The 21466-nt window shown below is 45.7% G+C and overlaps 1 protein-coding gene across 1 annotated transcript in view; it reads left to right on the top strand.

Moving 5' to 3' along the window:
* Nucleotides 1-16156, top strand: part of LOC119436735 (nose resistant to fluoxetine protein 6-like) — a 45507-nt gene extending 29351 nt beyond the window's left edge. The window contains exons 12-15 of the mRNA XM_037703721.2: nucleotides 3368-3488; nucleotides 11581-11770; nucleotides 14138-14280; nucleotides 14899-16156. Of these exons, the coding sequence (XP_037559649.2) occupies nucleotides 3368-3488; nucleotides 11581-11770; nucleotides 14138-14280; nucleotides 14899-15150 (706 nt within the window). The 3' untranslated portion in view covers nucleotides 15151-16156. The remainder of the gene's footprint in view (nucleotides 1-3367; nucleotides 3489-11580; nucleotides 11771-14137; nucleotides 14281-14898) is intronic.
* Nucleotides 16157-21466: the final 5310 nt, after the last annotated feature.

Raw genomic sequence — 21466 nt, 5'->3', positions numbered from 1 at the left:
GAGTAGGCTTCAGGTACGTCACATAATAGTTTGAAAGAATAGTCAATGCTTTGCTGGAGAACTTGCAAAACAATAAGGGCTGTGACTAGGGCGATATTTGGTTGTATGTTCTTAGTTTTCTTACCGCGCCTCTGTTTTGGAACCCAAAACAGAACAGGACACATGCAGAAGCGCGACCTAAGAACGCTGCAGGCGTGTAAATGGGTCTAAGTGACTAGGACAGAAGAAAGGACAAGACACACGTTGCGCATACTTCAATTGATTTATTTGAGCTCCTGCCATCATATATGTATATACACCCACAAAACGACACTTGATCATGCTCACTGCACTCATGTGTGCAGTGATCATGTGTGAATGCTCAGCATGAGTGGATGTGCTCATGTATCACATGAGCGCAGTGAGCATGCTCAAGTGTCGCTTTTGTGAGCGTATATAACAGGACAAAAGGGGTTCAAACAAATCAGTTGAAAATATGCGCTACGTGTTTCTTGTCCTTTCTTTCGTCCTTTTCTCTTAGGCGCATTTAGGCAACTGCAATGCTGAACCAACTCGCCGAACTAGATCCGTTGACCAACTAACAACGGTTTTATTTTGGACAGTTAGTTTCACATATATATGAATAGGTATATGCCACATTAAAAAAAATCACAGTTCGCGTACTAAATTGCCAAATACACATATATATGGTGTTCCTGCTAGCCTTATTCAAGTCGTTAAAAATGTAAATAATAAATTTTGGTGTTTTACGTGCCACAACCACGATCTGATTATGAGGCACGCCGTAGTGGGGGACTCCGGAAATTTGGACCACCTGGGGTTCTTTAACGTGAACCTAAATCTAAGTACACGGGTGTTTTCGCATTTCGCCCACATCGAAATGCGGCCGCCATGGCCGGGATTCGATCCCACGACCTCGTGCTCACCAGCCCAAAACCATAGCCAATGAGGAACCAGGGCGGGTCGTTAAAAAAAGTTACGGAAAAAACATAGTTCAAGATACAATTTTAAGACCTACGGTGTTTGGTCGGCAGAGCTCTGATGACCGAGCACCGTAGGTCTTATAATTGTATTTGCTGCGTGTTTTCTTAATCTTTCTTTTTTCGGTGAGCAGCTTGGCTAACGTTAGCTGGGACGCATGGTACACGTGATAGAATGGACAGAGTGATCGTCGAGGCTTTTCGTGGTTTATCTATTAGCTTAAACCCAGGTGAAATAGATCTAACAACGCGTGGCTCCGAGAATGAAAGCGATGGCGACTCACATGTGTGATGCTCCGGGGTAAGGATTATTCTGACATATACCTGTTCGAAATTATAACGTGGGAAAAATTGAGGAAGCCGTAAAATATGGACGCAGCATGAAATCAGTAAGAAGAAAACTAGGCATAGGACAAGGCAAGATGTATGCACTGAAAGATAAGCATGGTAATATCATCAGCAATTTCGATGACATAGTAAAAGCAGCAGAAGAATTCTATACTGACCTGTACAGTAGCCAAAACAGCCAAGCTTCTTCCATTCGAAATAGTGATGAACCGGATACAGAAGCTCCTTCTATAACTAGCGATGAAGTTAGAAGGGCCTTGAAAGATATGACCAGGGGAAAAGCGCCTGGAGAAGATGGAATAACAGTAGATTTAATCAAAGATGGAGGAGATATCATGCTTGAAAAGCTTGCGGCCCTTTATACGCAATGCCTCACCACTTCAAGTGTACCAGAGAGCTGGAAGAACGCCAACATTATACTTATCCATAAGAAGGGAGACGTTAAAGAATTGAAGAATTACACACCCATTAGCTTGATTTCAGTATTGTATAAAATATTCACCAAGATAATTTCCAATAGAATCAGGACAACACTTCACTTCAGTCAACCGAGAGAACAGGCTGGCTTCAGGAAGGGGTATTCTACGATGGACCATATCCATGCCATCAATCAGGTAATCGAGAAATCTGCGGAGTACAATCAACCTCTCTATATGGCTTTCATAGATTATGAAAAGGCATTCGATTCAGTAGAGATATCAGCAGTCATAGAGGCATTGCGTAATCAAGGAGTGGAGGAGGCATACGTGAATATCTTGGCAAATATCTACAAGGATTCCACAGCTACCTTGGTTCTCCACAAGAAAAGTAGAAAGATACCTATCAAGAAAGGGGTCAGGCAAGGAGACACAATCTCGCCAATGCTATTCACTGCATGCTTAGAAGAAGTATTCAAGCTCTTAGACTGGGAAGGAGTAGGAGTGAGGATCGATGGCGAATATCTCAGCAACCTTCGGTTTGCAGATGACATTGTCCTATTGAGCAACAATGGAGAGGAATTACAACAAATGATTGAGGACCTTCATCGTGAAAGTGCAAGAATTGGGTTGAAGATGAATATGCAGAAGACAAAGATAATGTTCAATAGCCTGGCAAGGGAACAAGAATTCAGGATCGCCCGTCAGCCTCTAGAATCTGTAAAGGAATATGTTTATCTAGGTCAATTACTCACAGGGGACCCTGATCATGAGAAAGAAATTTACAGAAGAATAAAATTGGGTTGGAGTGCATACGGCAGGCATTGCCAAATCCTGACTGGGAGCTTACCACTGTCGTTGAAAAGAAAAATGTACAATCATTGCATTCTACCGGTGCTAACATACGGGGCAGAAACTTGGAGGTTAACAAAGAAGCTCGAGAACAAGTTAAGGACCGCACAAAGAGCAATGGAACGAAAAATCTTAGGAGTAACGTTAAGAGACAGGAAGAGAGCGGTGTGGATCAGAGAACAAACGGGGGTAGACGATATTCTAGTTGACATTAAGCGGAAGAAATGGAGCTGGGCAGGCCATGTAATACGTAGGATGGATAACCGGTGGACCATTAGGGTTACAGAATGGATACCAAGAGAAGGGAAGCGCAGTCGAGGACGGCAGAAAGTCAGGTGGGATGATGAGGTTAGGAAATTCGCAGGCGCAAGTTGGAATACGCTAGCGCAAGACAGGGGTAATTGGAGATCGCAGGGAGAGGCCTTCGTCCTGCAGTGGACATAAATGTAGGCTGATGATGATGATGATGATGATACCTGTTCATATAAATATAAAGTTATCTGTCCCCAACAATACAGTTATAAGTTCGCCCTTCTGCCTGTGTACTATTCTCTGCTTTGTGTTCCCAGAGTGCAGCAGTAAAAAAAACTAAGATTGCAAAAGAAAGTATAATACGACAGTGTGAAACTGTGTGTGCAAAGGATCAGTAATCGGGCGGTTGAGAGCATTCGAAGCGGCCTAACGTGAAATATTTTTGTGCCTAGAAACTGCGTTTTCTTTTTACATTTTCTCATCCAAGACCTGCCTCTCTTTGTTTCCTTTTTCCCACAGCACGGCGAGAAAAGTAATGAACCTTTACTACGTGCAGCCATTTTACCACGCGGTATGCTTCTTCGCTGGATGCATTGCTTGGTTGCTGAAGGACAGCTTCAATCGCACTCCATTCTCGAAGGTAACGAAGCGTGTTTCTTCCTCCTGTTCCCATACAACATTATGACGCGTGTAGATTCATGACGGCAGCGAACCGTGAAAGTCTACGGAAAATAAAGTGGCATCTGCAGGCTAGTAGAAGACGGGGGGGGGGGGGGGGGGGTGGCATCCAATGCGCCGAAAACATGCTTTCTATGTGCGCTTTTCTTTTTGCAGCATTATAGATTGTTTCGCATTGAACGACAAAACAAGTGTGCGTAGTCTACCGAATAACTTCCTAAATGTACGTTTTGAGTATACGTGAACAGCCACTCGGCCAAGGACAAAATGTTCTTACGGACGAATATTTTGTCAATTCCGCTCTAGTGACTAAGCTGCGCGGCTACATAGTTTTCTTTTTGAACATGTTCATGCAAGCAACACCAAGTGGGGTATTGTTTTTGTACCATAACCATGGATACGGAATATCAACTTGCGGGGCCTTCGGACGTATAAGGGAATGTTCTCAACTGCATGTAATCCATAGTTTTGTAAAACCTTACGAAATGACACGGAAGTCTAAATGCGTTAATCGAAAGAACAAAAGTGAGTGACGGCAGTAGATTCTATTGACGCTACTCGATGCTGATATCTTGGAAGGAATTGCGCAATTATAAAAAAAGGAGAAGAAAGTAACAACAATAAAAATACAGTGTTTGCCCAATTTCGAAGAAATGAAAGTGGCAAGCGTAATTTTAAAGACACGTAAACTTGCAGTGTTTCTTCCACTTTTAATTTCAGTAAACAATCGCAGAGGTGCTCCAGCTGTCTGCGCAATACTGTCGCGCACATAGTTTTACTCTAGAGACACCCGTCAGCTCTTTAGCCATTAACTAGTTCTCCTATCAACCGTCACCCACAGCGTTGTTTCCATACAACCACTTTTATTTTATGCAATTCAGAACCTCCACCCGCGTTTATTCTGTCAGGGAGATCGTTATTTTTGTTTTGATATCTCTGTACCTGCTGTCGTGAATGAGACAGCCAATTTTGTATAGTAAGGCACAAAACAGTTTTAGTAAGCACCAAAATTCCCGCAAAGCCCATCTCACATTGACTGTCAACGGTAGTGTGATTCGCTTTCAAGCAATGTAGCAATGAAACCGTATTGCTCAAGACGCATTTATTTACAATCTGTTTTGGGGAAATAGCGAAGGAATTTTAATCGCAGTAATACACGTATGCGCCACAGCGTGTACACCTTCAGGTGCCACAAAGAAAGCTTCACTAAACGGGGCCTCCCAACAGGAGCCAGCTTCGTCCCGCTGGTATTGTAGAATTAGGGTTCAGCATAAACGAATTAGGGTTCAAAAACTACAGCGTGATTGCACCAGTGTCTACTTCAGGCGTAAAACTTTTTTTCATTGTAGACTAGAAGAACGGGCGTTCTTAAGTTTTTCAGTCGGACGTGCACCGGTGTAGTGCGCTAATTAGACTTCACTACTTTCGGGATCAGCCCACATTTTGGTTAGACAGCATCAGAACGAATAGTGCTTGCAGTATATATATATATATATATATATATATATATATATATATATATATATATATATATATATATATTGTAATGACGAAGTTAGCACAAGCGTCGCTGTGGTCGCATGGCTGCTGAAGTGAGGAAGAGAAAGACGAACGGATCGGTGTCGCTGGTTTTGCCTCGCGCTGGCGTTTGGCTGGAACTGCTCGGGTGCTCTTTGAGCTGGACCTAACGCCAATAAACCCCATATCATTTGGTGGAAGTGCTGGGTATACTAACTATCCTACCAACTCGCCCTGGAACTCCGCAGCCGCACTCTGCCCTCCGCTACCCCCACGACCATGCCAGACGACGCCGGTGAGCGACCCACTTCGTCAACTGTGCAAGTCACCTGTGGTGCCGTTCGTGAACGAGACCCGGCTGTGTTCAGTGGCACCGCTGATACCGACGTCGACGACTGGCTTTCGTCGTACGAACGGGTGAGCAACAACAACAAATGGGACGATCGGACAAAGCTCACCAAGGTTATTTTTTATCTTGCGGGTGTCGCCCACCTCTGGTTCCGCAACCATGAAGCAACCATTGCGACATGGAATGACTTTAAGACTGCATTCGCGGAAGTATTTGGCCGTCCTGCGGTGCGAAAGCTTCGCGCTGAACAGCGCCTTCGCCACCGAGCGCAACAGCCGGGCGAGACTTTCACTAGTTACATCGAGGACGTCATAGATCTCTGCAACCGCGTGAGCCGAACGATGACTGAGGAAGATAAGATTAAAGAAATCCTCAAGGGCATTGAAGACGATGCTTTTCAGATGCTCATGGCCAAGAATCCTACCACCGTTGCAGCCGTAGTCACATATTGCCAAAGCTTCGATGAATTACGCCGGCAACGAGCGCTCGCCCGCCAAACTGTTCCTCAAGTGGCCTCCCTTTCCAGTTTGGTGACTGCTCACGGACAGGCTGATGACGGGTCTCTCCTGCCTCAGATCAAAGCCTTCATTCGTGAAGAGGTGGCCCGCCAGCTCTCGCTGCTCCCTCTCACCCAGGAGCCTGTCCAACCTTTGTCCTCGGCCGTGCAGCAGGCCATCCGCGAGCAGGTTGCAGAGGCCCTTCCACCAGTCCAACAGATTGCTGCACCAGCTCAGATTGCTGCACCTTTGACGTACGCTGAAGTCGTGTCGCGTCCTAGACCAACGACACTCCCCTACTCGGCGCCGCCACCGCGCCCAGCGCTTCTCCCTGTCCCTCAAATGCCCCCTCAGTACTTCCGGCCACAAGATCCCTGGCGCACGCGGGACAATCGGCCGATATGCTTCTCGTGCGGTATCGCGGGACATGTGGCGCGCTTTTGTCGCCGTCGCCTGCCGCGTCAGGACGTCGTCGTTGAGCCACAGGTACCTGCATCCCACCAGCATGCTGATTCGAACCCATCGCCGAACTTCTGGACCGGTCGTCAGAACTTCAGCCCCCGTCGTTCACCATCACCGCGTCGCCGTTCGATATCGCCGATGCGTCGTCGCCCGCCTTCCAACGAGGGAAACTAAATGCTGCAGCTTCGGAGGCAAGAGCTGCACGCTTGTCGAAATGCCCAAGACCTCCGCTATCGCCGCAAAACATTATAGAAATACAGGTTGAAGGAGCCGCTACATTCGCACTCATCGACACGGGCGCTGCGGTTTCCGTCATACGTGAGACTCTTTGCCGTAAGATTAGGAAGGTCACCACATCACTTTCTGGCCTTGTACTTCGTACTGCCACCACGGAGCCCATCGAACCTTCAGCCGCATGCACCGCTAGGATCGTTATTCAGGACGTAGTTTACACAATTGAGTTCCTTGTTCTGCCTTCCTGCTCCCATGATGTCATCCTGGGATGGGACTTTCTGTCGCGCCACCGTGCCGTCATTGACTGTGCCCGTGCCGAAGTTGCTCTGTCTGTCGTTAACACCACTCTGCCTGCCGCCTCTCCCGCCCCCTTAAAGATTATTGTCGCCGCCGATACTGATCTGCCACCAAGCACTTCAACACCAGTCGCTTTGTTGTGTCCATCGGCGCCCGACGCCTCGGTACTGTTCACGCCTTCATCTGTTTTTCTTCACCGCAAATCTCTACCACTTCCATTCGCCGTTCTTGACGTAGCCGCTGGTACAACAATTATGCTAGTGGACAACCCGTTCCAATACCCGCTGACTCTGCTTCGCGACGAGTGCCTCGGCTGTGTCGAACCTATTGACATGTCGGAGTGTTTGGACGTGCCTGGCTCCTCTTCTGGCCTTTCGCTCGACGCCATGACACCATTTCCGAAAAGCTCCCGATTGGCTACCGAAGTCTTTGATTCATGCGTTGACGCCAACCTTTCCCTCGAGCACCGCGAGCAACTCCTGTCTCTCCTAGATACTTTCCGTTCTTCGTTCGACTGTACGGAACACGCCTTGGGTCGTACGAACAGTGTTTCCCACCACATCGACACCGGGTCCCACTCTCCCCTCAGACAACGCCCCTATCGCGTTTCAGCGGCGGAGCGTCGTATAATCAGCGACCAAGTGAATGACATGCTCGAGCGTGGCGTCGTTCAACCATCCCAGAGTCCGTGGTCTTCTCCAGTTGTGCTAGTGCGAAAAAAAGATGGTTCTATTCGTTTCTGTGTCGATTACCGCCGCCTAAACAAAGTCACACGGAAGGACGTCTACCCTTTACCCCGCATTGACGATGCACTCGATTGTTTACAAGGCGCTGAGTACTTCTCGTCATTGGACCTACGATCTGGCTACTGGCAGGTTCCCATGGCCGAATGCGATCGACCGAAGACAGCGTTTGTCACCCCTGATGGGCTATATGAATTTACCGTCATGCCATTCGGGCTCTGTAATGCGCCCGCAACTTTCGAGCGCATGATGGACAACATACTTCGTGGTCTCAAATGGAACATTTGCCTATGCTACCTGGATGACATCGTCGTGTTTTCTTCAGACTTCTCGACGCACCTCTCACGTCTCCACCAAGTTTTGACATGTCTTAAGAACGCTGGTCTTCAGCTGAATATCAAAAAGTGTCGCTTTGCAGCTCGCACCTTGACTATCTTGGGCCACGTTGTGTCCAAAGACGGCGTCCTCCCTGATCCTGCGAAACTTCGAGCTGTCGCCGACTTCCCTAAGCCGACGTCACTGAAGACCCTCCGGAGCTTCATCGGCCTTTGTTCTTATTTTCGTCGCTTTGTGCGCAATTTCGCGACCGTTATCGCACCTTTGACGCGACTTCTCACCGTTGGCACCGACATGTCTCACTGGTCTCGTGAATGTGATGACGCATTCCAGACGCTACGCCAGCTGCTCACAGCTCCTCCGATTCTCCGGCACTACGATCCCCGGGCGCCTACGGAGGTGCACACTGATGCAAGCGGCGTGGGCCTTGGTGCGGTGCTCGCGCAACGGAAGCCTGGCTATCACGAGTATGTTGTCGCCTACGCGAGCCGAACCCTCACAAAGGCCGAGGCCAACTATTCAACCACTGAGAAAGAGTGCCTGGCTATAGTCTGGGCTCTTGCCAAGTTCCGACCCTACCTTTATGGCCACCCGTTTTATGTCGTCACGGACCACCACGCTCTTTGCTGGTTGTCGACTTTGAAAGATCCCTCGGGCCGCCTCGGTCGGTGGGCCCTGCGGCTTCAAGAGTATGATATCCAAGTGGTCTACAGGTCTGGCCGCAAGCATTCTGACGCGGACGCCCTTTCTCGCTCTCCTCTACCCCCCGATACAGCGTCTCTCTCGGCACAGTACACCGCTATCTCAGCGCTCAACGTCGAGTCCATGCATTCGGAGCAACGGAAGGATCCGTGGATTGTTGCCCTTCTCGACCTTCTGTCGGATTCCACCGCCAATCAGCCCTCCCGCGCGCTCCGCCGTCAAGCCTCTCATTTTACCGTGCGAGACAACCTGCTCTACCGCCGCAACTATATACCGGGTGGTCGCAAGTGGCTTCTCGTAATACCTCGTCACATGCGCTCTGACATCTGCGCTGCTTTTCATGCCGACCCACAGAGTGCTCACGCAGGCGTGCTGAAAACTTACGCAAGGTTGCGCCAACGCTTCTACTGGCGCGGTATGTACAGCTTTGTCCTAAAGTATATCCGTGCTTGCGAAGCATGCCAACAACGCAAGATTCCTCCGCAACGCTCGACCGGCGCTCTTCAGCCTTTACCTTGCCCTGCGCGGCCTTTCGATAGGGTCGGCATCGACCTTTACGGCCCACTCCCATGCTCTACGTCTGGAAGCCGGTGGATAATCGTTGGTGTTGACCATCTCACCCGGTATGCTGAGACTGCCGCCCTTCCTGCCGCTACAGCACGTGAGGTTGCTTTCTTCATCCTGCGCAATTTCGTGCTTCGACATGGCGCTCCTCGAGAACTTCTCAGTGACAGAGGACGTGTCTTTCTTTCCCAAGTGGTCGAAGCTCTGCTTGCCGAGTGCCACGTCGTCCACCGTACATCAACCGCGTACCATCCGCAAACCAATGGATTAACTGAGCGCTTCAATCGCACTCTTGGCGACATGCTCACTGCATACGTCGCGTCGGACCACTCCAATTGGGACATGATTCTCCCTTTTGTCACCTACGCTTACAATACCGCGACTCAAGCAACCACAGGCTTTTCACCATTCTTTTTATTGTATGGACGAGAACCCTCGTGCACGCTCGATACAGTATTGCCATACCAACCTGACGCCTCTGAATATCGACCCATATCAGAAGTAGCCAGGTACGCTGAAGAATGCCGCCAACTTGCCCGTACCTTCACGACGGAAGGTCAAGCCCACCAGCGGAATCGACATGACACCGACCTGAGCCCTACCACTTTCCGTGTCGGCTCCCTCGTCTGGTTGTGGATTCCGCCTCACGTTCCCGGTCTTTCGTCTAAGCTGCTGGCTCAATACCACGGACCCTACCGGATCGTCGCCTGTACATCTGCTGTAAACTATGTGGTCGAACCTCTCACGCTGTCTGACGATCTGCGGCGTCGTGGTCGCGAGACTGTGCACGTCAGCCGGCTTAAACCGTATTACGATCCCTCTATCGTGTCGTCACCGTGAGTCGCCAGGATGGCTAGTCTTCTCTCGTGGGGCCATTGTAATGACGAAGTTAGCACAAGCGTCGCTGTGGTCGCATGGCTGCTGAAGTGAGGAAGAGAAAGACGAACGGATCGGTGTCGCTGGTTTTGCCTCGCGCTGGCGTTTGGCTGGAACTGCTCGGGTGCTCTTTGAGCTGGACCTAACGCCAATAAACCCCATATCAATATATATATATATATATATATATATATATATATAAACGCTATAGTGGCAATAGACTGAACAAGTATTTCAGCCTGCAAGCTTTACGCGTTGAGTGAGATATTCTGAGAAAAAAAGAAACACCTACAGCCTGGATCTGCTTAGTGATTATGAAAAACTGTAGGTTACGACGTTTATTGAAATTTTTAAGCATAATTGTTCTAACCTTATACACAACTTTCTACTCTAAAGAAAAGGGAACTTGTAATAGAAACGATCTCATGATTACTGTCGATGTCAATGCGATTAGCATTTAAGCAATGTAACGACACACCGTATTCCTGAAGACACCTTTATTTAGAATTGGAGGTGGTCTTTCGGATATTTCTATTACTTCGGGTTCGTTACATATTGCACCTATGAGGGGTCTATTCTTCTAGTTCGGCAGCTGATAAGGCCCTCTTAAGTGTCATGTTCTAACTGCAAGGAAGGCTCCGTAACCAGTTTGATGTATAGTCGTGATTGACGTCACAGCGGGGGCAACGTGCAGTTGTTGTATGTTGTATTTTGTGACCTTCGGAAACTTCGAATGGCCCAAAGAAAGCTTCAAAAAAAGAAAGAAAAAAACGCGGCCTCCCAACCGCAATCAGCTTTGCCCCACTGCGTACTATATATAATTTAGGTTGAGCATATCTGACTTCGAATCAACTACGGCGCGTTTGCGTATGTTTCTTTTTCGGCAGTAAAGCTTTAACTTTCTTTGTCAGCTAGAATATCACGCGCTCTAACTTTTATCAGTAAGTTGCTGGCATGCGACGCGACTCACGTGCCAAGAATCTCAAAGTGCTGGTTTGCACGATTGAAGCTGGTAAGGGTGTTTTGTAGGATTTCTAGGCGGGTGTCGATTGTGTAATGAGCGACCATGTCAGTCAAGTGTGTTTGATACATGTATTTCTGGTTTTATTTGGGGTATTGTGGTCAAAGCAGGTAACAAAAGAAAGAAAATGTCGATACCTAATGAGCCGACATCGGGCTGAGGGAACCTGGTTCCAAACCAATCGTTAGACATGTAGCCTTTTTTTTGTTTTTTTAAGCCAGCCATGTGATATCGGTCAGGCAGCAACACACCAGTGGCTACGATTCCTAATCGCGATAAAATTCTTGCTGCAAACAAATGCATTAGTGCACTCATTAGAGATCTTTGTGCTGAAGCTTTGAGATGCTGCCTTGCTTCGGACTTCTGTCACACGTTCGTCTCTTTGGAATACCTCACCACTGTTCTATGCGTTCGTGCCTCATGGTATTTTGCTTTGTTTTTGTTTCCATATGCAGGCTGTAACCGCACTCTGCTGGCTCATGAGTATAGGTTGTGGCATCACGTGCGTCTTCATCAAGTTCCCGTGGTATGGCGCGAAAGAGCCGACAAGCGAAGGGGGAAAACTCTCCACAGCATTCTTCGATAGAATACTGTGGTCCCTCTGTTTGTCCTGGATTACTTTGACATGTTCTACAGGGCGTGGAGGTAGGAACTTGTTTTAAACATTCCATCAACTTTCTGCGGGATGCTGCAGTATTTATTGACGTGTGGTGTCTGCACTCCATAGTGATGTGACCTGCTTCAGTATGGCTGAGGTTCCCAGATTTTCATAGTTCTTCTTTATATATATATTTCAGGAATCGGCAATAAAGATGTTTGTCTTTAATAATACTACAGCAAAAGAGACAGCACTGGGTATTCCTACAACATGCTGTTCCCTTCATTTTAAATAATTATTTAATTATTTATTTATTTATTTATTTTATTTAACCCCACGACCAAATTCCGGTAAGAACATCGAAAAAACGATGGTTAAAATGCAGCAGAAGGCAAGTTTAGGTCATGTGAAGTTTGGGGTGATGTCGGCAATGGTCATCCGACAATGTAGGAGGTCTTCAATCGCAACAGTCGCACTGGGATGGTGATTATATTTTGTTGAAGTCCTGGCAATGAAAGACTCAGTACAAGCTCTAATACTATTGCGAAATTCCTACACTAGCTAGGTGGAGTGAGGAAGTTAAGAAATTTGCAGGCGCAAGTTGGAATCAGTTAGCGCAAGACAGGGGTAATTGGAGATCGCAGGGAGTGGCCTTCGTTCTGCAATGGACCTAAATATAGGCTGGTGATGATGATGATGAATAAAAATTAGAAATAGGAGGTCTGAAACGTATATTTGGGGAGCACTAGATTTAACGGGGCTAAATGGAGAGAAGTGGTTGTTTGATGCAACGGAACTGTGACCGTTTCACAAAGAAGTGCGGAAGCCATAAAAACAAGCGAGGATCCAGGTTCAGTTTACAAGGCCTAAAAAAGAGCAATTTATGACACAATTTGTTGAAGGGTTTAGGAAAAATCAAGTCATGAAAAGAAGTTAATTGAGTTTCGCATGACAAGCCCTCCCGAAAAGGATGATGAGCTCACGGGAAAAATTTGTTTTCTATATGATTTACTAACTATCTAAAATGAAAATATACTAGGGTATTTTGCAAGAAATGCTGGTAAGGGATATGGGGCTATAATTCAGAGAACCTCTGTTGCTCTCACTTGTGAAGTGGGACTACTATCATGTCATCTCATTCTGCAGATAGCTCGTGGATGTCCAATGATTGCTGAAGTATTGCAAGAATGAGACACGTATAGAGAGCCGTTATTTTTCAAAACTTCACGTTAGCTAGGTCAGCACTAGGGCTTTGTGACATCTTCAGGCCTTTGATCGAATTTTCTACCCCAAGTGGCTCCGACATTGAAATCCGTAGGAGAGTAAATGCAACCTTCAAAAGTTGGAAGTACAGGATAAGGCGAAATAACCACAATTCTACAGAATATGGAGCTAAGCACACGAGTACATTTGTCGTCACGGATCGTTGATTCACTAACGGGATGGAATGTTCTTTGGAGGGGTGGTTAACGCGCTAAAGCTTTTTTTGTATTATTATTTAACATTTCAGGTAAAATATTCTCCTGAAGTATACCTTCAGCAAGTCTCAGTGTCTCTATAGGAGGGTTGTCCGGGCTCTCATAATCTTGTCACCTCAAAATCAATGTACATTTTTTCGCCCTACTGTACGGATGTTTCTTCCGATTGGTAGCCTCCGTGCACAATGAAGCACAGATTTAACTAGTGCCAAATGATATATCATATGAGAAGCCAACAAACAAAGACGCCAAGGACAACATATGGGAAGTTACTTGTACTTAAATTTGAATGAAAGGAATGATAAATGAATGGAAATGAAAATAGATGAAAAAGCAACTGGTCGGAGGTGGGGAACGAACCGACGTCTTCGCATTACGCGTGCGATGCTCTCACCATTGAGCTATCGCGGCGCCGCTTTCCCATCCACTTTCTGGGGTATTTATGTTTTACGACTGGAACTAACCCTGGGAGTGTTAGCCAGCGCCACCACTCACAAACCTTGGCGGCGGATGTGGAGCATCCATTCTGCCGCAGGCGTCACGAGTACGTGATCTTTTTGGGTGAAGGCAACTGGTCAATAAATCCACACATACTACCTAAAGGCATCAGTGTTGCCATATTCGAGACCCTCGTTATATAATGAACGAGAAGAAAGGGAACCGAGGTGCCCTATATGTTTTAATCATATAAGAAGCGAATAAACAAAGACACCTAGGACAACATAGGGGAAAATACTTTCTTCTAGTTCAATATATATATATATATATATATATATATATTGACAGATAGATTTGATTGATTAATTGACAACTTGTCAGAGAGAAGATAGAGAAATTTCAAGGTTTATTGTCTGTTACAGTGGTTAAGTTCATGTAGCAATGAAAGTAACAGTGGTGTACCAGTTTAAATAGTTCATGATGTACATGCTTTTACAGGAATAATGAACTCTTTCTTGAGCTGGAAGGGTTTTGGTCCATTGAGCAAGTTAGCCTTTGCTGTTTACCTGGTGCACATGCCTCTCTACGATCTCATGAACCATCTCTGCAGGGAGCGCACATACTTCTCACACTTCAGCCTGGTAAGTTAGGATGACCTGCACTTTAATAATGGCACAGGGACTTAAAAATCCCGCAGACGTTTTCAACAAGTGGCCTGCTCAGGAAAAATGTAAAAACTTAAGAGTGGTGCAACCGAGAAAGACCGCGTGATTAACGGTAACAAACGTATAGAGTGAGCTATCAAGCCATGATGCCCATCTTTCATTTCTATATTAGCTGCGCATCTTTGCTACGTATGGTAATTATTTTTTACTTTACTATGCTCACTCTTTTCTCCGTTTATTGTTTTCGAGGTTAACTTCGACGATATCTTACCGTATTTTCTCAGGCAAAACTTCCTTTTTCTGCGTTGATCCCTTTCCTTTGTAGCTCATTGCATGCCTGCCGAACGTTTCGCCACTGATGAGTTTGGGGCCAAAGCCTCTCAGACCTCCCTCTTGTAATATGACATGCCATGTTCATCACCTTCAACGTAGCTTGAATGTGGGCGTTCAAAACTATCTTTCCTCCTTACTGCGCACATTCAACTCGCGGTCATTCTCAGCGTCCTGATGTCAACTAATTTGAGCCTTCGCATTTTCCACTCGGCCCATGTTATGTTATATTAAAGAGGCACTTTTGAATTTTTGTCCATGCAGGTGACGCAGTTCTTCAGCGTTTTTCTCTGGAGCTACTTCCTCGGTTACTTGCTGTACATCTCATGCGAAGCACCACTGGGCCACCTCGATAGGCTCTTGTTCAGTGGGCGCAGAAAACCTGGCCAAAGCATTGAATGCAAACAAATGGACAGCGCAGATACGCAAGACAAGAGGCACAACCTGTTTTTGATCACCAGCGAAGGTATCTTCCGCAAAAATGAGGAAGATTTGAAAGTTATAAGACATAAATAATTAGATGATGAGGAAACTTGAGCGGAAATCGCGGAGTTCAGAAATGCCGAACCTGAAGCAACAGCGTGTAATGCAGCTAAAGGCGTAGTGAATGGTGCCTACAACCATCACGTCATAGGTATGCAATTCCGTTCATTCAAACGAATAATGATGGTATTCTATCAGAAAAAGGTTAAATTGCTTTTCATACAACAAGTTCGCTCATACTTCAACTGAGTATTAAAAGCGAGCGCAATTCGATAAATATCGCGCTATCGGTGGGCTTTGTCCAGCAACGTCGATGATCTCATAAACCGGCAGCATATTGAGAGACATTATCGCTTATTTCCTCTGATAACAGGCTAAAATTATACTTGGTATCGTTTCCTAACAGTGTGCCATGCAGCATCTTACGAATGCCTCATCCCTAAATATTGCCCATTTTTTCATTTGATGCTCCTCTTTTTCTTTGACATTTCAAATCAGTGCTGCGAGGCTTGCTCAGGAAGCATGACAGGGAAACGGGCAGGGGGCAAGAGAAGTGATAGAGGAGCTCGGGGAAGAGAAAGTTGTCGGTCGAGTCACAGTGGCCAGAATGCCTGCGAATACAGTTACTCGAGACTGGCAGTGCAGTATTAGCCCCATGACAAGTAATTCTACACCCTCCTACCCATACTGCCCTCCACGACACAAGTTGAGGTTAGCGGTCGCATCATTCAGGTCAGATGCATTTTTACCAATACCGTAAGTACCCAGGAAGAGAAGCAGACTCGTCGGGTTACTTTCGCCTGTTTGCACCAACTTTAGACCACACTAGATAGAATATCTTGAAGTGCGTCTGTTCACAAAACATGTGGGTTGTGCGTTAAGCTTCCTTGGCTCTGAAAGCAAATATTTAATTTCTTTATTTCCGACGATATCGAGCTCCCTCGACATCTTGATATATAACATTCACATGTTGAAACGATTCTTGTCAAAATGGTTTGCGTAGTCAGTAAAGATCGGCTACAAGTTTCACATGAGAGCGCACGCCTGAAGGGGGGGGGGGGGGATAGCAATTATTTCACTGCCACCGTAATTTTCGAGACTGTCACTTGATTTTCTAGCCTTTCAAGATCTTTCTAGCCTTTCAAGACGCACATCACGGTGGTTTGGAGAGCCGTGGCCACCGGTGTGGTAGCTTAGATGCCACGCGATCAACCTTTGCCAAAGACCACACCTGGCCAAATGATCAAAAATATACCTGCACGAACACTTGACTTTTCGATCGTGGGAAAGCAATTTCGCTGTGCATGCGCAAGTGCGCCGCACCAGGTATACACCATTAGCAACTATGTTACACGTGATGTCATGCCTACACGTGACGCCATGTCTTCCAAACACAGAATAATGCAAAGTTGTGCGTAGGTATGTAATTATCTTTGTAATATTGCTAAACGTAGCTTTGTAATTACGCTGTGCCTAAACTCTTTTTGAGCTGTCACGTAGTGCGCATACCTCGCGCATACGCACAAGCCGAGTTCCTTGAATAAACGTTCTTCCTTTGTTTTCATATGCCACATCTTTTTATTTCCTGGCAACGTGCCACGTTGTCATATCATCGGAGCTGCCATGCCGTTCTCTTGCCTGTGAAATGTGTGGGCTCGCTCAAAACGTTGCACACACACGCACACAAATACATAACCATATAAACATACAGGACATATAAAAAGACACATTACAAATGTCGTCGCACATGAGTTATACTAACTAGACTGAACATGCTTTTCTTCTTTCTGGGGTTTTACGAGCCAAAACCAGTTCTGATTATGAGGCACGCCGTAGTAGAGGGCTCCGGATTAATTTTGACCACCTGGGGTTCTTTAACATGCATTACAACGCAAGCACGACGCGCGTTCTTATATTCGTCTCCATCAAAATGTGGCCGCCGCAGCCGGGATTCGATCCCACGAACTCGTGCTCAGCAGTGCAACGCCTTAGCTAACTGAGCCACCGCGGCGGGTAGGCTGAACATATTTGAAGAAATGTTCCTACTTACTAATTGAAATCAATGTGAAAAGAATGTCCTTGAGCGTCGCCTTTTACTTCGGTCGAGCTTCTTGCCTCTGCTACTACTACTCCTAATATCGTTCCACGTAGGTTCTTCTAAGTCCAATGCATTTGCAATATTGTTCCACTTTCTTCATCGGCACCTATAGGTGGAGCAAGATTAAGGGTGCAGTTTTTGTTGTATACTGTCTTTGTCATTGTCGTTGTTCTGTAACTGCCGATAAATGGGAACATTTCATTTCCTTTCATTTATTGCGCCTTAACAGCACAAAGATATTGCATAAGATAGGCTGCATTAAAGCTGACTAGCCCAAGACAGCAAACAATATCAACCCTACCCCTTCCCCTTACACCCTCAAACAGACTAAGCCTACACAAACAGGAAAGCCATAGTACTGAACATAGAGGTCTACATACTGTAGCGTAACATTGATCTGAAATTCTGTTACTAAACACTGAAACAAGTCGGTTATTGATAGAACATGCTCATAGAGTCTATTTGTTTCGCCGAATCTATAAACTGCACATGCAAGGTTCCACCATGGCAGGTGAATTATCGCTGTATACAGGCATCATAGAGCGCAGTATCGTCCGAGGCCATCGAATTGGCTAATGCCCTTCAGCACACTCGTTCATTTGCCAATACTTGTGAGGTTTCATTTACTTCACAAAAGAAGCGATTTCATATTCTCTGGTGATGTATACCTTTAATGTGGCCCGCTATAACAATTTTGTAACATTGCTGTAATTTCTTTTTGCAACAGTGCAACTTGATGTACGGACAATGCAACACGATTGCGCAATGATTTTTTGGTTTATTTTGGTTTTGCGTTAAAGTGGCCCCTATCACAACGCCTTGTTTCTTAGTTCAAATCCTACTAATTGCGAACATTTTTTTCATTTCATTTACTTTGTTGATGTGTTCGAGCGTGATATTAGAGATTGGCTGATTCCTAGATAATAACGTCTTAGCGCAGTAAAACATGCCGATTCGATGGACTGTTAGATTCCATTACTCCTTACCGCGAACAGTAGGTATGAGCCTCCGACCCCCTATGTCCGAAAATTCGTGCGCAATCTTGAGAATGCATTGTATCAGGCGGCTTCTCGCTGTTCTGAAACCATAAGTGACGACAAACATTGCACACAACCACATATTTATGCAACGTTTGTCCCACACAAGGTGAAATTGGGTGCTCTAGGTCCCATCAATGCGACGCATGCGGGGACTTGCTCCCATACACTGGGATGCAGTCGACATTGCCTTGTTTATCCGCTTAGGCAGATCCATTGTGGAAAAAAATTAAGTGTGTATGTGACTGGGTATTACGTTTGCCCATAGCATCTGTTGTGATCGAGAACGACAAAAAGTTTGCTGAACAGAACTTAAGTGCGAGTACGTGTGCGCTCGTTTCCGCCTCAGTGGAGAACAGGTCCCACCATAAGTATTCCTTATAAGTATTGCGGCTCCGCGGCCATTAATGGAAATGTTTTCTGGATGTACAGGAAGTGCAATGCGTAATGGCACCAAAAAAAAAAAAAAACGCGTAGGGGGTCGGGCGGAGAGAACGAGCTCTTTTAGAAGATCTGCTTCTATTGAGCAAGCAGTGGATCGAACAGGTCGTTACGCGTTGTGAGTCCGTTCCATATGAAAATGAAGTTCTGGGGTTTTAATTACGTGCCGAAAGCACGATCTCCTTATGAGACATGGCGTAGTGGGGCACTCTAGATTAATTTTGATCACCTGGGGTCTCTAACGTGCACCCAACTGACGGTACACGGGTGTTTTTGCATTTTACCCCCATCGAAATGATGCCGCCGTGGCCGGCATATGCATAGCAGTGCAGCGCCGTAGCCACTAAGCCACCACTGCGGGTCTGTTTCATACTACACAAGTTCATGGTGTGTCCCAACAGTACGTTCCGCAGCTTACCACGCCGACTTTTGAACATCCTTATTTAAACTAACCTCCTTGGCTTCTGGAACTACCTAAAAACAAATTAATGACCAATAGAAAACACTTGCAGCAAAAATGAAGGACCAGCCGTTGCAGGTTTGCAGTTAATTTCACATTTGAAATATGTCAAAAGTTTATTCATGTGTACACGATGCATCCGTTAATTACCAAGGAAAGTTCAACATCGGCATTTGTCATCCCAGAGTTGCACAAATAATGTGCGCCTCGGTTGGGTCATCTTTATTCTTCAATGGCATTGGAGCTTTTAGCCCATTTTACTAGCCATCGGCGTCATCAAACTGTCAAAGACACAAAGGAAATGGGTCGTCATCCCCGATTTCTTGGAGGTGCTCACGTGTAACGAAAATACCCCTCCGGGACAAGTAGACGCCCCTGTGAGCTATGCTCTCCCAAGAGTTTTTTCAAGCGGCAGGGTTAAAACATGTGGTATTTTAGTGGGTTTCAAAGATGGATTGTCATCCCCTATATTTTGGAGGCTCTCACGTGTAATCAATATACCAGTACGCGACAAATAGACGCCCGTAAGTCTTATGCTCTCCCAAAAGAACTTATTCAAGCTGCAGGGTTACAACAGCACAAGCCGCTCATGACAATTCTGAAACTCACCTTATTCACACGTCCCAGTCCGGCACATGTCAGATCTTACGAGGCCTTAAAAGACAGAACTACGAGTGTTAAAATGGTTCACAGAAAACACAGAGGAATGAATTTTGTAAGCAGCTGACCCACACCATGAGCGGCTAGACACTCAGGCTCCAGGACGCATCGACACCCTCTTACATCATCTCCGCCTCGGAACTGCTTACACAAAACACTTTTTGTTATTCCTAATTAAGTCATTCGAATTAATTCAATCACCCGGGAATAAACTGGCAGAAGTGTAACGCGAAGGCAGTACAGGAATGATCAACTCCCCGGAATTTCTCGATGTGCTGGCTTTGTTCAATTTGACGCAAGTTGATTCTTTACCGACACGTGGCGATGCTATTTTAGGTCATGTACTGACCGCCGAACCGAATCATGTGCTTGTTCATGTTTTAGACACTATCAGTTATCACAACGTCCTTCAATGCGAGTATACCTTGGAAAACAAAACAAAAAAACAACAGGAAAGCTAAAGAAAGTAAGCAACGCCTACACGTGGGCAAATGTTGATATTATTATAAATAACCTATCATCTTTTTTTTGGAATTTTTGCGCACCTTGTCGTTTCGCAGCACTAATGAAAACTGGCTTCTTGTTCAGAAGCAGCTCGCTAAACTAAAGAAAGAGTATAGCCCTAAAAATGAAGTAACCTTGTCAATCCAAAGCGCATGGTTGGACTCGCATGTCAAATGTTCCATCAAAAAAATAAAGAACGACTTTACTCGAAGGCTGATAGTCGCCGTCTGATGGTGATTGGGAACGTTACCCTGAGCAATCTAAACCATGCAGAATTGAAATTGAAGCCGCCAATGATAATTTTTTAACAATGACATAACACTTCTAAAAGGAAATACTAAAACATTCTGGAAGGTAATTAACCCCAAACCATCTTCGTCATCCCAAGTGTCGATATCCAAGGAGGGTGTACTCCTTTCACCATCAGAGATTGCGAATGAATTAAATGCATTTTTTGGTTCCGTATTATAAAAAAATCAGCCCCCCCCCCCCCCCCCGAACTTAGCTTTACGACTCTTGAGTCTGTTATGGACGATACAGTTATAAATCACCAAGTTATGGAATGCGCTATTGAAAGGCTCTCTAATAGCTGGGTACCTGGTCCGGATGGTATCTGCCCAAAATTGCTAAAGATAACAAGGCCTGTTATTTATAACATATTAGCAGCTGTTTTAATAAATTGATACGGAAGCGCACGAGATGCCTTGAAAATTGCCCACGTTGCTCCTATTTTTTAATCAGGCGATCCTTCTGTACTTTCTAATTACTGACAAATCTCACTAACGAGCATACTATGTAAACTTCTAGAGCATGTTATATCATCTGCAATTAGAAAGTAACTAACAACTTCTTACCAAATCAGCATGGTTTTCAGCGTGGCCATTCATGCTAAACTCAATTGTTTTAACTAATAACCGAGATTCATGAAGCCATTCATAATGAAATAAATATTGATGCTCTGTCTATTTATACACTTCGCAAAATCCTTGGACAAGGTCCCCCATAACCGTCCATGAAACTTACCACCCTAAACGTTAGCACTAAGATTTCTAATTGGATTGCTAGTGTTTTGTCCGATCGCTATCAATCTGTTTTTGTGAATAATGCTTTATACCCCTTAATGGAGATATGACATCCGGCGTTCCGATA

The sequence above is a fragment of the Dermacentor silvarum genome, chromosome 1, assembly GCF_013339745.2.
Source record: "Dermacentor silvarum isolate Dsil-2018 chromosome 1, BIME_Dsil_1.4, whole genome shotgun sequence".
Lineage (NCBI taxonomy): Eukaryota > Metazoa > Arthropoda > Arachnida > Ixodida > Ixodidae > Dermacentor > Dermacentor silvarum.
Note: the sequence above shows the minus strand (reverse complement) of the source record. Positions and strands in the feature narration are given on the sequence as shown.